The sequence below is a fragment of the Gadus morhua genome, chromosome 11 (assembly GCF_902167405.1).
Source record: "Gadus morhua chromosome 11, gadMor3.0, whole genome shotgun sequence".
Lineage (NCBI taxonomy): Eukaryota > Metazoa > Chordata > Actinopteri > Gadiformes > Gadidae > Gadus > Gadus morhua.
The window spans coordinates 13,852,273-13,869,041 of NC_044058.1; the positions used below are offsets into that span (position 1 = coordinate 13,852,273).

Sequence of the window (16,769 nt, forward strand, 5' to 3'; positions counted from 1 at the left end):
TGTCTACACTGACACCTTGAGGCATGATTGATTTAACTATAACAGAATGATGAGGTAGTTTGAACTTTCTTTTGAACAGTAAACAATGGAGGTGCGTGGGTGTTCATATTCTTCTGTATATTTGCTGTTGTTACATCCAAACAAAGCCATGCAGCACTTTTTGTCAGACGAGATGAGTCTAACCCTAACCTAAAGTACCCACATGCTGACATGCGTAGGCCTACTGGAGCTTTTACGGTGGTCCTCAACACCAATTTGCCAGGACCGGGCCAGGACCCGCGGGTTATGCTTTAACTGTTGTGTTTCTATGAAAATATAGCTTATTAGCAGCTTGCTAGTGTTGCAATCCTGACTGTAGCCTGGACCACAGCTTCCTATGGTTTTGATGAGACGGACTATGCGGTATCAAGGGCGTATAGGTTTCTTTGGAACATTGGGGCGGGGGCGTCGCCCTCTTCAACATTATTTTTTTTGGTCTCTCATGCATTCGGTATTGGTTTAAAAAGTTGATTCTCCTGCATTAACTCATTAACTTTTCTTTTTAAATATTATTCAAAAATAAAAATTCTCTGCCTCTTCCATGTTTTTATTGTGTGTCTGGGTTTTTTTTGTTTTGTTTTGTTTTTGGAGGGGGGGGGGCAACATTTAAATGTGATGGTACGCGTATAATTTCCATTTATATCTATTTTATCTATATATTTTGTATTTGAACCCCTGTTCATAGCCTACACATTTCTTCTTCTTGTCTTTTTATTGTGAATAGAAAAGTTAAATGTGCAATGGTGTGTTATAGATTAAAGCAACAGCTTGTCTTTGATATCATTGCATACATTATCATTACTGTCTATTTCCAGCTGTGGGACTTTGCATTAACTTGTTAGCAACTCTTATTATGTCAAGTGAAAAGTGGACTGTATTAAATTCCCTTAGGTGCAACCGTTTGCATCCATTTATTATCTTCATGTGATTAAAATATAGAATTTGTAGTAACACAATTTCCTATGTTGAACTTACTGTCATAACCAGTAATGCACAATGTAATCGCTAAATAATAATGATAACTGACACTTATTTTTTCGACTGCATTCCCCCACACAATGTTATGTAGCACCGTGTGATTTAATATATGAACTGTGTTGCAGTTGCACTTCTTCATGACCCATATAAACCATTAATTTATTATAATGCTTTTATAGAACATAAAATAATATTTCTCTGCTGCTAACATAATTCAAGTCTCCTCAATTTGGTTTTAAGACAAATGAATAGAGATAGTTCAATAAATCAAAATGTATAGCCTACCTGTGGCTTCATCTTATAAATGGCATAATTGTCAGCATCTTAATTTAAATGGTTACATTATGGGAACTGTCTATCAAACAGGTCTGCATTTTTGCAAGCAATCTCCGATCTACCACTAAAGAGGTTATTGGCTTGGAATCTGGCCTTAGGGGGAATCATGTGACAGAGCAAGAAATAGCCTCACTTTTTCCCTTGGAAACCAACGACACTACCGAAATAGGATTTCCTATTAGGCAAGACGGCACTGTGTCCCGCTCTACTTAAGCTGCGGTGCTCTCCTCGTCCCCTCAGATTGAAGAACAATTCAGCAACAACCTCAACTTGTCATTGATGTGCAGATTTTCGTTTTTTTTTTGTTTAGTCAAAAAAATTACCTGTGATTGTACTAGAAGACGTATCATTTAACTGACAAGACGTTGTGTTTTACATATTTATTAAATGGTGAACATAATATAGTACTTTATTGATCTTAAACGGGAAATTTGTGAAATGCCTGGTTCTGACACCGAATATAACTTCCCTGGTACTATTCGGCGCTGTCTACCTGGACCACAGCAAGGTGATACAAAGAAAAACTACAACACCCATAGGGTTGTGTGCTCCGTTGCCGTGGAAACGTCCAACGTCAGGCTCTTCCCCTGTTTTGCAATGCTGTGATTGGACGGAGACGCAGCGGCTTGTAGTCACAGAGAGACAGGCAGTGAGGGAGTCAGCTGTACTGCTCGACTGAGATTACTACCGTCTCCTCCTACCCAGGTAAGAAGACCTTTATTTCCCAGATCTGCCATCGCGAGTAAATCTAAAACGTTGCGCTGTTCTTCACTTATGTTAGGAAGTGTGGGGGGTTATTATGTTGGGTTTGCTGTTTTACCAGCGTTGCTGGCGACGGACATCCTAAAAGAACAATAGACATTTTACACCGTGGGCTCGTCTAATGGCTGGCACCACATGAACGTACCAGACGGAGAAGGCGTGTCAGGTGGATGAATGTTCAAGCTTTAACACTAACGTGGTATTTGTGATACAGAATTGTTTTGATAGGTAATTTTCTATGGTTTCAAACTCATTGTAAAAAACGTAATTTTGATCAACATGGTTTTGTCAATGATTGGATAGCGTCGGGCAAAAAAAAATTGCAATACTGTGTTCGTCGTTACTATGTAGTTGGCTTGGCAGGCACTAGGTTTGCTTTCGTTACAGTGATGTAACTGGCAGTAGAAGATCATCAGCGTTCATCTGTTAACTATCAAAAATGAAACACACACACACACACACACACACACACACACACACACACACACACACACACACACACAGTAAAGCATTGCGTAAACACTGCCACAACCATTCCTATGGCTGTCATGCATGAGAAGGTTTGGCTTGGGCAAGTAACCAGCGACATCGTGGAAGGGGTCGTCACCAAGGCCACGGTTGAGGCTTCCTGATGAATGTAATAAATAGAAACATGTATGTGGCTAACTAAATGCCAAGCACTTTGCACCCGAGAGCCTCATAGTACTTTAAACGGATCGTGCCCATCTTTGCTAACTAGTTCAGCATTGCAACAGGTAGACCTACAGATGGGTGTGGTGGGTTTAAACAAATGCACACATTCCTCTGTGTCTTGGCATTGACATGACACACATTGTTATGGATATAGAGGAAAAAAATACTTTGCATGTTGAACTATTAATGTACCACTTTAAAATACATTTGTTTGGTCTAAGTACTTTTCTTGAAATTTTCTTAAAGATGTTGGCATTCTCGCTCTTTATTTCCCTCGGCCTGGATTTGATATAGCTCCTGAAAATGGTTGTAGTTTTGTTAGGTTATCCACTAATGCATTAACCCATTATGTGGCCAATTTCTCACACAAGCCCTCTGATTAAAACCATCAATTTCCACATTAAAGGGTTCTTTGTAAACGTGTAATTTATTGACCCATGTTAATGGTTGGACGTTTTGGAATCACAGCTTCGGCTATACATTTCCTAACTAGAGTACTGTAGATAGTTTAAGCCTGATATAAGCAGACAAGATAGAAGATAATTTGTTATTGTCAGCAAATTCTGATGAAGGAGTTGTACTTCAATATCTGCTTTAAAAAACATATCCAAACTTTTGTTAAGAAACAAGGCGAAAAGAACAGTACTGTTGGTAAATGTCAGATCTGGAATACACTTGACACCCGTCCTCTGAAATGGAAAATTTGTGATTGATTGACTGAAAGCCTGCTGGCTATGTGACACCCGCCACAATGCATCATGGTGTGAAGTGTACGGCTCGGTCTGGATCAAGCAGAGCTGCCCGACTCTTACCCATAAAGGTTTCCCAACCTCACTATAAATGTTCCTAGAGACACTCTGAGACGCTATCTTCCTTTTTCCACTATTCCATCTGTTTAATAGTGAACTGCCAAGTCGTCTTTGTGTGACTGTGATATCGTGGTCTATACTGACACCAGTCCTGTCTCCTGGCTGCTCTCCCTCCTCCGTCAGCGAACCCCCCCCCCCAGCGAGCAGCCGCCATGGAGAAGAGCGACGAGGTGGAGCAGACGCTGGTGCAGAAGGCCAAGCTCTCGGAGCAGGCGGAGCGCTACGACGACATGGCCGCCGCCATGAAGACGTTGACGGAGCAGGGGGCCGAGACCGAGCTCACCAGCGAGGAGCGCAACCTGCTGTCAGTGGCCTACAAGAACGTGGTGGGGGCCCGGCGCTCGTCATGGAGGGTGGTGTCCAGCATCGAACAGAAGGCGGAGGGCAATGAGAACAGGCTGGTCATAGTCAAGGCGTACAGGGAGAACATCGAGAAGGAGCTCAAGGAGATCTGCAACGCAGTGCTGGTGAGAGGATCAAGTCGTTTTTGTGGTATTTCATTAGACAAAAGGATTTACATGATTCAGGCTCCCAGCATGAGCATATCTGACTTTCTGATCAGAAAGGATCAAAGGAGGAGGATTTTGCATTACAATGTTTTGTAAATATTGAATGTTTTAGTTTGGGATTCCGAGGTTTGTGTGACAAAAAGCATCAGTCAATATTCAAGTACTATATATAGTCAAAATAGCGTGTTGTGGTCAACGTAAGGTGTAGGACCTGTTTTAAGTAGTGGGTTAAGTAAGGACGTCTTTAACGGAGACCAAAACTCTGGCTAGTCAGGATTGTCTCGATAAAATAACAAAACGTACTTAAAAAGTGTATCATAACAGCATTTTAATCGCCATGTTAATTTAACAGAGAGTACAGTTTAATGTTGGTAAACTTAAACAGAAAACGATAGCTTCCCCTGAATTCTGACATACCATATCCGGTTAACCTGGAATTCCCGCTTCTTGAATCAGGACCATGTTTGTCTCACCTCCTTGCTGCAACACCTGTTCTACCCCCACCACATAAATATGCTGTTATCACCTCAAGCCGACGCAGATGGTTATCACATTCCACGTCCCGTTAGTCCTCCTAATGACTTTTATAGACCGGTCGTTCCTAAGGACCTGTAGCTAGTCCCAGTGGGGGTAAGTGTGGTGGGGGGGGGGGAGGGGGTCAGGTTAAGGACTTGTTGTTGACACAACACATTGAATGTTCTGGAAGAAACCCCCGTCCTGGTTGGCAATTTCAAAGGACATTAATTTGTGCGTGGCTTGAAAATTTGTCCTCTCAAGAAAGATGAGGGGCTTGATCAATTTATATAATGCCCTAGCATAAACGTCCCCATTTTGAGCAACATGGACGGGCAGGTGATTTTAATTCATAGCTTATCACAGCGTGGTGATTGGTCAAAATGCCCTTGATCCGGTTCTGAATTTCTGAATCTGTTCAGACAAAATGTGGCGAACTAAAGCTCCAACGTAGGCTGGAGAAACAAATGGTGCAGACCACCCACCCGTCATGGGAGACTATTGTAGATGTCACACAACCCGTATAAAACAAGAATAGCAGGTTTATGATTTTTTTTTTACTTTGATTGATTGATGGCCACCAATTATGTGTCTACCTGTGGTCCCCCTTTTTATCTTTGACTCAGAATAGACATGTTCTCCCTGATCGTTGAAAGGCGGTTTGGTCTGCTCCATGCATTCCTGTCATGCTGATCCGCAGCCGTCAGTCCTGGCCCTCTCACTGCGCCAATTCCTCAACAAGCTCTTAAAGCCACTGGCTCATCCACATTGTGTAGACGCCATGTTTACCTTGGGTTTAGCACCCCCACCTCTACTTGGGCTACTGTGAAGAGTGCTGCATTTGGAAACCTATATTTTATCGTCAGACTCATCCGAATCCACAGTATCTGGTGGGTTATGGTGAAAATATGTTGTTAAGAAAAGGGTTGCATGTACTCATATTTGCGATCCGGTCGCTTCATAAGAATGCAAAGTACCTATTTTTCAAGACTGCCTTTTCCTTAGATTCATAGTTGGATTTTAGGCCTAAAGCAGTGGTTTGATGCTATATTCTGTGACGTCTGGGCATGTGTGGGTGTGGCTGTGTGAGTAAGTAAAGACCCAGGGCTGACTATGTGACCTACTTCCATTAGGGAAAGCTCATTGGTAGATCAACTGGCTGGATTTTTTCTGCACCTTATGCCCTCCCCAATGTCCTTCACCCAAGCTCCTGTCCACATTAAAATCCCCCAGGCCTCACCTGTCAGTCTGTTGGACGTTCCTCGCCTTGCTAGTATGAGTTAGATTTCCTAAAGGTTAAGAAATTGCATTTTTGGATTGAGGGGGATTAATGAGCAAAAGACAACCTAACCACTTTGATGAAAAAAGATTTGAGATTTTTTCAGATTACTGGTTTCAAACTTGAATCATAACTTTGGAGCTCATGTTTTAGACTCCTAAATGTTAAATGCTGCCTTTCAGCTGCTCTAATAGGAGGGGCCTCCTGCTACCGCAACACACACCTTCATGTGAGCTGTGTTTATCAGTTAATAGTCCCTGGAGCAAGAAGAAGGGGAGGAGGAGAAGAACTACAACAACGAAAAGGATAATAAATCAGCATTTCGTTGAAGAATTTCACAATGCCATATTCAAAGCATTAAACGGAAACAAATACCGTATCTCCTCCTTTTTTGTTTGTGCTCCTCATCACCAGGGCCTCCTCGATAAATTCCTCATCCCCAACTCGACTCAGGATGAGAGCAAGGTGTTCTACATGAAGATGAAAGGAGACTATTACCGCTACCTCGCTGAGGTGGCTGTTGGAGAGGAGAAAGACAGTAAGTGTGTGTCTGTAAACACGGTCTTAGGATATTTCATTTATTTCTTTGAAATCATGTTCTAGATATCAATATGCTATTGAACTGCCCACCTCAAGCTGCCGATTTGGTTACAACTTGACCTGTGACCTCTTCAATATTTATACTATGCTGATGGGAGAGACATTCTTTGTGGTGAACTACTCTCATGATGTTGGAAAACCGACTTCTTCAACATACCCCAGTGACATCCCTCCTAGAAATGTATGAATACATAATATATATAAATAAATATATGCAGAACCTAAAAGGGCTGAAACCCAAATATCCCGGGCCAAGATGCGCTCACTTGAATGTTCGGTGACTTTAGAATAACTCTTTATGTTGACTTATATTAAGTGAAAATTATTTAATTATTTTCCTCTAAATATAAATGCAGGTTCCTAGAGGGGATTAAAACTAATATAAAATGCTCGCTGGATGAAAAGAGTCTACAACTCTTCAACATTACCTGTAGCTCACAGCTTGTATTTCTCCCAAATACTTTACATATGATGTAGTTTAGTACAGGGGTTGAGTATCTGAACAACCCATTATGTAAATTTGAGTGCAGAGGAGTGGCTCCTACTCCGGAGAGTACTGGCAAAGAAATGGGTGTGGTCCTTGGCATGGCTACCTGTGTGCAGTAGCATGGCTACAATAGTTCATGGCTATGGACAGTGCCTTTAATGAAGCCACATGTGGGATAACCAGAAAACGTGTTAAGCATATTAGTATTGGATCTGTTACAATGTTTAGATTTTTTTAGATAATGTTCAAGGTTTGAGTGAGAGAGAGAGAACGAGAGAGAGAGAGAGATATTAATGAGATCTGATCTTCTGTCCTCAGCAATCGTGACTTCCTCTCAGAAATCCTATTCCGAGGCCATGGATCTCGGAAAAGAGAAGATGCAGCCGCTGCACCCCATCCGCCTTGGCCTGGCCCTCAACTTCTCTGTCTTCTACTACGAGATCCTCAACTCTCCTGAAATGGCCTGCAAGCTGGCCAAGAACGTAAGCACACACCAGTCACCAGTAGGGAGTTTCTCAACTTTTGACAAATCAAAGGAATTGCCTGTTTTTAAACACAGAATGTCAATGACATTAAACAATTCCCCAACAACTAGGAGATTCATACATTTATCCTAAAGTTAACAGGCCATTTGGTAAAGGCAGCCACAATAACTACTAAAAGAAAAATATATTTCTTCAACTTCAGACCACTTTGTAAAGGACCTCAGAATTAACCTTTTCAACACACAAACAACAGCCCTGATTAAGCATACTTTTTAACAGCCTCCATGTGTTCTGACGTGTGCAGGCCTTCGATGAAGCCATTACAGAGCTTGACTCCCTGAAGGAGGACTCGTACAAGGACAGCACGTTGATCATGCAGCTACTGAGAGACAACCTGACAGTAAGTGTTTGAGCTTACACTCCAAATGCTCTAGATAGTAGGCTGGCGAGCAAACAAGTGGAAGTAACCAAACATTTAATTGTGTTTTCCTTCTCTCCTCATTATCTGTTTTCTGCATAGCTGTGGGCCGCAGACAGCCAGGGTGACACAGAGGACGTGGAGGAACCCCAGGACTGAGGTGTACCCCTTTATTCAACCACAGCCTCTCATAGACCCTCTCTTCACCATCGTCTTCATCCTCATTCATACTCTATGATCACACCGTTGTCATTGTTTGTGTGCACCTCTTTCTCTGCTCTCCCCCTCTCTCTCTCCCCCCCTCTCTCCACATTCATTGTTTAATTCTCTTTCTGGTAGAAATTGAGAAAGGGTAAGGTTAGGTGTTGATTAACAAGGTCCAATGGTTTACTACGAGGAGTGTTTGAGGGTGGTTTGATGCAGACTTGTTTATGTGTGCAGGCGAAACGGGGGCAGTGTGTTACCTGCATGTTGGATGAGGGTGAGACTCTTGGCTCAGGCCAAGTCAGTACTTTAACGCAGCGGGAAACCCGGTTTGGCAAGGTAACTAGGTTACGGTCGTGATCCAGTTGAGGGATTAGCATACCATTGTCCAGTTTTACATGCCACTACGGTGACTGGGTTACAGAAGCAAGTTGAAGAAGTGACCGGCAAACTTTATCCAATGACGGGTATCAAATTTGAAGGGCACAACAATTGTTCACGCTCTGTAATAACGCCATCCGGGTACAATCAGGGCTCCAAGTCACGATGGGTCTTACACCCTTTACTGCTGGGACCTGATCAGGGATCTCTTCTTTACGAAAAGCCGGATCAGGGTGCGGACAGGGTATTTCCTCTTTATGTAAACGTACTGACTGGCAAGTTGGTAATGTTATCATACTTGGGTTGCTGGTGGGAGGTGAATGAAAGTAGATGTGATTAGAGTTGGGAACCATCTGGCAGGATTTGATTGATCTGAAGACACAGGGCTCACATTCCTGTCACAATCTGAACTTCATCTATTATGTTTTACTGAGTGACCATCATTTGTATTTCTATATCAACGACGAGGGTAAAGAAAAACTTGTAAGAACAAAAAACAAAGCACACGCTTTTTACCTTACTTTTGTTTTTTGGTTGTCTATGTTTTATAATGTTAACCCTCCCTATGGTTGGCTATCTAGTTCCTGCTTTTTTGTACTGATTATGTACTGATTTTCTTTTATACTTGCCTAATTTGACCTTGTGGCTATAAAAAAGGTTAAGGGAGGGTTGGCTTGCATGTCTTTGAACTTTTCATAGAGAACCTGAGCATTACTGTTATTTGGAGATTAATATGTAATTTCATGTATGTGTAATAAAACAAGAATAATCCAAAAGGTTTGTGGTCTGTTTTCATCCAGGGTTTGCTCTGCAGATTACATGATGGCACATGTCTTGATGGAAACCATGAAACAAAACTGCATACATGCCTTGCATTTTGGGAACCATTGTGTTTGATGTGACTTCTTACTGTTTTACAGTTTGCATGCCAAAATAAAATAAAAAGTTATGTGTATGGATTATTAAGGTAACATAACCAACAAATATCGTCCACAAAAAAAATGATGTCCCTGACAAACGACACTTAAAATGTAATGTGTTTATTCATGTCATGACTTGAAGGTTTTTGATAAATATGATTCAGGCCATTAACATAACCGATATAACGTAATTATCCGTTAAAAGCTTCCATCAAAAATGATCTTTAATTGTACTCTTTCTTATTACCAAAACTGGTGGCATGCATATTTCTGCGGCCAACCTAGCCAATTCAATGCGCTACCTGGTAGAACGAGACGCGAAACCCCTTTTTCTTGTCCATTTAGAGACTCCGTACTTCGGAGTTATGCAATGAATTTAAAAAATGTATGGCTGTTAGTGGCAGTACGTTGGGTGCACTTATTTTATACTGTGTGGTTGCACTACCTTGCACCAACCTCAATAGATTTGGGGTTTTCCAGCCACACTTGGGAAACAAATTATAATATATAGGCCTAGATATATATATAGTTATAGAGTACATCGTTTGTAAAGGTATTGATTGTAAGAATTATTTTATATATATATTTTTTTTTAACAGCCCTATTTAGGCAGGATTTATTTTCCAATTTATAAACGTACTTGATACGTTACATGAAACGATTATTCCCAGTATCATCTCAAAACCAATCATTTAAATAACTTCTCTGGTCTGTGTTCATACATAGTTCACGTGGGTTGCGTGTATCAAAATGCAAACGTTACATGGTAGGCGACTGATAATGGAACCATCCTTCCACGGGGGATCAAATTAATTCAGACAGCAATGCGGAGGTATTTCCATTTACCTTGATCGAATCACCCGTACGAGTTGTGACGTCACAGGCAGTCGTCTCTGGTTTCGGTCGCCGATCAGCGCGTGTTTCCTTTCCTTCCTATAACTCGTCTGCGTAGGGTGTGCTCTGGAGCTAGTCTCGGCACACATTTTATTATTATGAAACAAACCAAAAGCTAGAGTACAAACGCAGACATATTTTTATAAGAAAAAAAAAATCGGTGAAGCAGGATTTGATTTGAAGACCAAGAAACGACAAGAAGACGCAGGATTTTGAAAGCGACGCAACGAGAGGAACGCTAGCAGGCTAATCAGTTAGCATTATTGTTGAAAGCGTGGGTGACTAACGAAAGCCATTATATTGTTAACCTCAATTTTTTTTCACTCTAAGGACATTGGCATTCCATTATTATAACATTTATTGCTTATATTGGCTACGCATATTGTAACTTAAGCAGTGTAACGTTTGGATTCCAGTATTAATTGTCGAGCTAACTCGGGCCACACTCCGACCCAGTTCACCAAGCTAGCCAGCCCACGTTGGTAAGGTAGCGGTGTGCTTGTCGAAATACAGAATCGAGCAAGGGAGTGCGGCAAGAAAGAAATTGATCCATATCAAGGACAATTGCAATCGTATAGTCGGCAGTAGATATTTTACCCCGTTTTTTGGCAACTGAGAAGGCACATCATCAGTCATGAATCCCAGCGCGCCCAGTTACCCCATGGCCTCGCTGTACGTGGGAGACTTGCACCAGGACGTCACGGAGGCCATGCTGTACGAGAAATTCAGCCCGGCCGGGCCTATCCTCTCAATCAGAGTATGCAGGGACATGATCACTCGGCGTTCCCTTGGTTATGCGTACGTCAACTTCCAGCAGCCGGCCGATGGTACGTTTTTCTTCGTCTAAACGTTGCTTTGAAATTATGTGCACATGGACATATGCTACATGATCTGACTCCATTTTGTCGATTTGCAGCTCTGTGACTAAATTGTTTGCGTGTTGGTTGAAATGAAGTGTTACCATTCAAGCAGACAATTAATTTGCATGATTCAGTTCGATAATTAGATTTTCGTTCGATCTAAACGGAACGTTTTCGTAAGTAGCCGGTTTAATGTCGACGGGTAACTTACAGTAAGGTCTTTATTCTAGTCATTATTAACATATGTTATGCCTATATAGGTGCCGTAGGGCTGATTATTTCAAAGGCCGCAACCCTGTATTTCTTCTATCTTCAGCCGAGCGTGCCCTGGACACCATGAACTTTGATGTGATCAAGGGTAGACCCCTTCGCATTATGTGGTCCCAGCGTGATCCCTCGCTGAGAAAGAGCGGGGTGGGCAACATCTTCATCAAGAACCTGGACAAGTCCATTGACAACAAGGCTCTTTACGATACATTCTCTGCCTTCGGCAATATCCTGTCCTGTAAGGTAAGGAGGTTACCCGGAACTAATTGCGTACTGCATGTTTCAACATTGCACTTGTGTGGATCAGGTGGTTTTAAGTTAGTTAAATGGAGTTGAGTTTGGTTGCATGTTTGTTTTGTTGCTCATGTGCTCCAATGTCCTTTTCCCAAGGTGGTATGTGATGAAAATGGCTCAAAGGGTTACGGCTTTGTGCACTTTGAGACCCATGAGGCGGCAGAGCGTGCCATTGAGAAAATGAATGGCATGTTACTTAATGACAGAAAAGTGTAAGTGGGTCTACATTCACCCTTATACACATGTTTTTGCCCGTTTGATTAACCATACTCACACTTTGGTATAACTGCCCACTGTTTTTAGCCAAATTTAACTGCATCTTGTGATTTTTTCCCTTTTTTAGCGTTAAATTTAATCTGACTTGAGTTTGATTTTAATAACAACCAAAATACTTTGACTCATAACCACAGAAAATTAGTCACGGCTGCATAGATTATTATGCACATATGTGCCACCTCCTTATTTGTGCGTGTCTGGTAAACAGGTTTGTCGGACGATTCAAATCCCGAAAAGAGAGGGAGGCTGAGCTGGGAGCACGCGCTAGAGAGTTCACAAATGTTTACATCAAGAACTTTGGAGAGGACATGGACGACGAGAAGCTGAGGGAGATGTTTAACGCATATGGTAAGACAAATACCTGTCTATAACAAGTACAATGGCATAGTTTCCAATTGGCTGGCACTTAGAAATAGTACTTGACATTGTGTAGCATCTTATCCTAGCGATTGTAGAGGCTTAGCACTTAACTGTACAGACAGCGATACGTTTTTTCTTCTGACAAATTATATTATGGTAAGTCGCTTAAGTAGATAAAAGCGTCTGCTAAATGTATTGATTACTGCCTACTCTTCCATGTATCACTGAACCAAACATTGTGCAGTTCATGGTATTTGTGTGTAGTCGTTAAGACTACTCGCTGCTTAGTAATGTGATATTTGATACGGTTTACTTCCACGGCTCCAAGGTTAATACTCTTCTTTTTTTTTCGTGTCTACATGCGCTGGACCGGCCCTCAGCATCCGGGTTATGACCGACGACGGAGGGAAGTCCAAAGGATTTGGCTTCATCAGCTTTGAAAGGCATGAGGATGCACAGAAGGTGGGGAACGCCTGCTGTTACAGATTTACGTTGATTTTTTTACATTTTTAATCTATATTGTAGGTTAGGCGTGCATACATTCTCAATCGTTTAATTTAGAACCAAGTATTCAATTCACACAGGCCTATACACAAATAGGCTGAACCATTGGGTTATTTTGTATATTGAATCGTATTAAATTACAAGATCGTCCAGTCATAGAAATGTCTTATTCTGCCATCTAGGGGTATACATTCCAATTACGGTTTAGGGTTATTACAATGTTTTCATTGATCCTTAAGCCTTGTACGTGAAGCACTCAAATGTTTATTGCACTTTTCCCTTCTGCACGACTAAACATGTTTTTGGTGGTTTGGTTTTTAATCGTGCTTTTGTTGTGTCTTGCAGGCTGTGGATGACATGAACGGCAAAGAGCTCAATGGTAGACAGGTTTACGTGGGTCGTGCGCAGAAGAAGGGCGAACGTCAGAATGAACTCAAACGCAAGTTTGAGCAGATGAAGCAGGACCGCATGACCAGATACCAGGTCAGTCTGCTTTATGAAGCCTTGCCTGGCAGTCATGCAAACATTGTCCTCATTAGATAATGTTGAGATGTTAAACTTCAATAACTTCTCTATTTTTTTTTGAACCAGGGTGTCAATCTCTACGTCAAAAATCTGGATGACGGTCTGGATGATGAGCGTCTGCGCAAAGAGTTCTCTCCCTTTGGAACCATAACCAGTGCCAAGGTACACGCCCAAGTCTGAAGTCTAACGGACTGGACCATGTAACCATTTATCTTTATCAAAGCTGACATTATCACTTTGAGTTAGGCTGTAAAGTGTCGCTTTAAGTGCTTTCCCAGAGGGTCCTGGTCGTGCGCAGCTTATTGACACCATGCTGAGCTGACTGACCCAGTCTTTCCTCCCAGGTGATGATGGAAGGTGGCCGCAGCAAGGGCTTCGGCTTCGTCTGCTTCTCCTCCCCGGAGGAGGCCACCAAGGCCGTCACGGAGATGAACGGTCGCATCGTGGCCACCAAGCCACTGTATGTGGCTCTGGCCCAACGCAAGGAGGAGCGCCAGGCCCACCTCACCAACCAGTACATGCAGCGCATGGCCACCGTCCGCGCCGTGCCCAACCCCGTGCTCAACCCCTACCAGCCAGCCCCGCCCTCGGGCTACTTCATGGCCGCTATCCCCCAGGTTAGAGATTCACCGGCTTTAACGACTCGTCGATCCGAATGAGGCGGACATGTTTGCTTTAGCTTCTCATTTTGCATGTTTTAACAATACGTGTCCTCCAGGCTCAGAACCGTGCTGCTTACTATTCTGCCAACCAGCTGGCCCAGCTCCGCCCCAGCCCCCGCTGGGCAACGCAGGGTGTGCGTCCCCAACGTGAGTAGACCCAAACAATGCACGCATTTGATACACCCGTTAAAGACGGAGTTATGGCTGTGTGCACCTGTGTTGACTGGGTCCCGTTTGTTCACACTCTCTCCGATTGCTTTCTTCCCCAGACTTCCAGAACATGCCCAACGCCATGCGCCCGTCCGCCCCCAGGCCCCAGACGTTCAACGCCATGCGGCCCACCACGGCCCAGGTCCCACGCATGATGACCTCTCAGCGCATGCGTGAGTGTTTCCCTTCTCCCCTCCACACGTATAGGAAGCACTCTGATTGGGACCAGAATGTAGGTGGCATTAGTCAACATTCAGGCAGTAAGCCATTAGAGGCTGTGGTTAACACTGTAAATCAAGGCCTCAAGTGTCCTTTTTTTAACTCTTAATGGAGACTACATGGTTGAATTTCAAATAAACACGGTAACATAACATTTATTGAAAACATAACGTTATTCTTCCGCCAAGCAGTATAGTACCTCAAGACTGCGAAATTGTTGCCAAGCATCACGGAATACTTGATGCCTGGAAGTATCTGTTTTATAAGGAGTGTTTCCTTTCTGTCCCCAGCCACCCAGGCCCTCGGCCAGCGCCCTGCCGGTGCTTCAGCAGCAGGGGCCGCCCCGGTGCGGGCCATGCCCCAGTACAAGTACGCCCCCGGGGTGCGTAACCCCCAGCAGCACATGGCCTCCCAGCCGCAGATCCCCATGCAGCAGGTAAGGAGGGTTCAGCAAACCCTTTATTGTAGACACATTAACCAAACATGCATCATCCCAAACAAACAAATAAAGAGTAACCGTTTGCGGTTGTGGAGAACTTTGTTTTCTGCCTTGGTGATGGTATCTCATCAACTTGAGAGGTAGATTTGAATGTGTTCTTTTTCTCTCCCCATCAGCCTGCTGTACATGTGCAGGGACAGGAGCCACTGACTGCCTCCATGCTGGCCGCTGCCCCGCCTCAGGAACAGAAGCAGATGCTTGGTGGGTGTTCCAACAATCAATGCAGAGACGATACAATACATGGGACACTTGGGAGTGTAATGGCCCTTCTTCTGCTTGGTACGTTACTGAGGGAGTGCCCACCACTGACCCTCCTGTGTTTCTCCTTCTCCTGCAGGTGAGCGTCTGTTCCCTCTGATCCAGAACATGCACCCCAGCCTGGCTGGCAAGATCACCGGCATGCTGCTGGAAATCGACAACTCTGAGTTGCTCCACATGCTGGAGTCCCCCGAGTCCCTGCGCTCAAAGGTCAGTAGCGAGTGTTGGGAGGCAGCCGTGGAGCTCTGTTGGTGGGCCCGCTGTATTGGCTGAGGCAGGGGTCACCAACCTTTTTGAACCCGAGAGCTACTTCATGGGCACTCAGTCATACGAAGGGCACCCAGTTCTATACACTCTTCTGAAATAACAAATTTGCTCAGTTTGCCTTTAGTTATGCATTACTATTAATGATACTCATCTATGTGAAGACATGTTAATTAATTAAGTCATGTTAATGATTTCTCACAATAATTATCAACAATGACTTAAAAATGTGGGAAATGGTTGTGGTCCTTGCGGGTGCCATGGTGCCCGTGGGCACTGTGTTGGTGACCCCTGGGCTGAGGTGTCTCGGGGAGGATCAGGTGGTTTAACTCGATGTCTCTTTGTAGGTGGACGAAGCTGTGGCTGTGCTCCAGGCACACCAGGCTAAGGAAGCTGCCCAGAAGTCCACAACCCCGGCTGGGGTACCCAGCGCCTAAAAGGTAGGTGGAGAGAAGCATACTGTCACTGCTTGAATAGTTTTTACTTTATGACTTCCTCAACTAACCCGACCTTGTCTTTGTTCTTTACAGATTGCTCATTTTGAAACCTGCTTCACCGATGAAAAAGATAGAAAAAAAAATTAAACATTGAAAAACCTAAAACTCTGAAAACATCGAAAAATGATAAATTATTTCTTAAAAAAGAACACAATTGACTTCGCCGGGTCTAGGAATGGTTTGACTAGACCTTGATAATAAAAAAGTTTAAAAAATAGCAAAATATAGAAAAGCTGAGATAACACATTTTGAATGCATTCCTGTTTTATGTCATTTTACTGTGCCAGTGCTCAGAATATCATGCGTGTAAAATGATAGCTGGGCACTCTGAAAGGTAAATTGTTTCGTAAAGTACTGGCTGTAATAAAGTCTCGAACAGTATCCCTGCCTTGTTTCGTCTATGGCTTTTTGCAAATCTGGTATTTCTTTGTAAGTGCTGCATTTTCTTTGATTAGACCGGTATAAATCAGATTAGGGTACTTTTGGACGACATTTTTTCAATTGCTCTTCAGATTATCGACTCACTTTAGTTGAAATGATATTGCAAGTTTACTGCTGGATTATACATCGCTACCACTAGATGTCGCTAAAAGGTAAAAGTTGAAGCATGTTTGCCCTACTTTGCTTTATTAAAACACTAACCTGGTGAACTACATATCGGTGTATGAAATACATATGCCGTACAGATGCACATGATTGGTGCTTAT

At 43.1% G+C, this 16,769-nt stretch overlaps 2 protein-coding genes across 3 annotated transcripts; both read left to right on the top strand.

Moving 5' to 3' along the window:
- Positions 1 to 1,774: 1,774 nt before the first annotated feature.
- LOC115554286 (14-3-3 protein beta/alpha-A) lies at positions 1,775 to 9,329 on the top strand. 2 transcript variants are annotated; one of them, XM_030370949.1, is made up of 6 exons: positions 1,775 to 2,058; positions 3,801 to 4,144; positions 6,393 to 6,516; positions 7,384 to 7,547; positions 7,855 to 7,950; positions 8,071 to 9,329. In XM_030370949.1, the coding sequence occupies exons 2-6, from the start codon at positions 3,830 to 3,832 to the stop codon at positions 8,125 to 8,127; spliced, it is 756 nt and encodes a 251-aa protein (XP_030226809.1). In that variant the 5' UTR covers positions 1,775 to 2,058; positions 3,801 to 3,829; the 3' UTR covers positions 8,128 to 9,329. The 2 variants fall into 2 exon arrangements, with proteins under 2 accessions (XP_030226809.1, XP_030226808.1); XM_030370948.1 differs by lacking the exon at positions 1,775 to 2,058 and adding an exon at positions 2,225 to 2,281.
- Positions 9,330 to 10,384: 1,055 nt separating this feature from the next.
- On the top strand, positions 10,385 to 16,443 carry LOC115553815 (polyadenylate-binding protein 1). Its single transcript, XM_030370342.1, has 15 exons — positions 10,385 to 11,194; positions 11,544 to 11,737; positions 11,885 to 12,000; positions 12,273 to 12,412; positions 12,786 to 12,886; positions 13,274 to 13,411; positions 13,520 to 13,615; positions 13,798 to 14,070; positions 14,172 to 14,262; positions 14,385 to 14,498; positions 14,835 to 14,980; positions 15,160 to 15,244; positions 15,381 to 15,511; positions 15,913 to 16,005; positions 16,096 to 16,443. Exons 1-14 carry the CDS (start codon positions 11,002 to 11,004, stop codon positions 16,000 to 16,002), a joined length of 1,908 nt encoding a protein of 635 aa, XP_030226202.1. The 5' UTR covers positions 10,385 to 11,001; the 3' UTR covers positions 16,003 to 16,005; positions 16,096 to 16,443.
- The last annotated feature ends 326 nt before the right edge of the window (positions 16,444 to 16,769 follow it).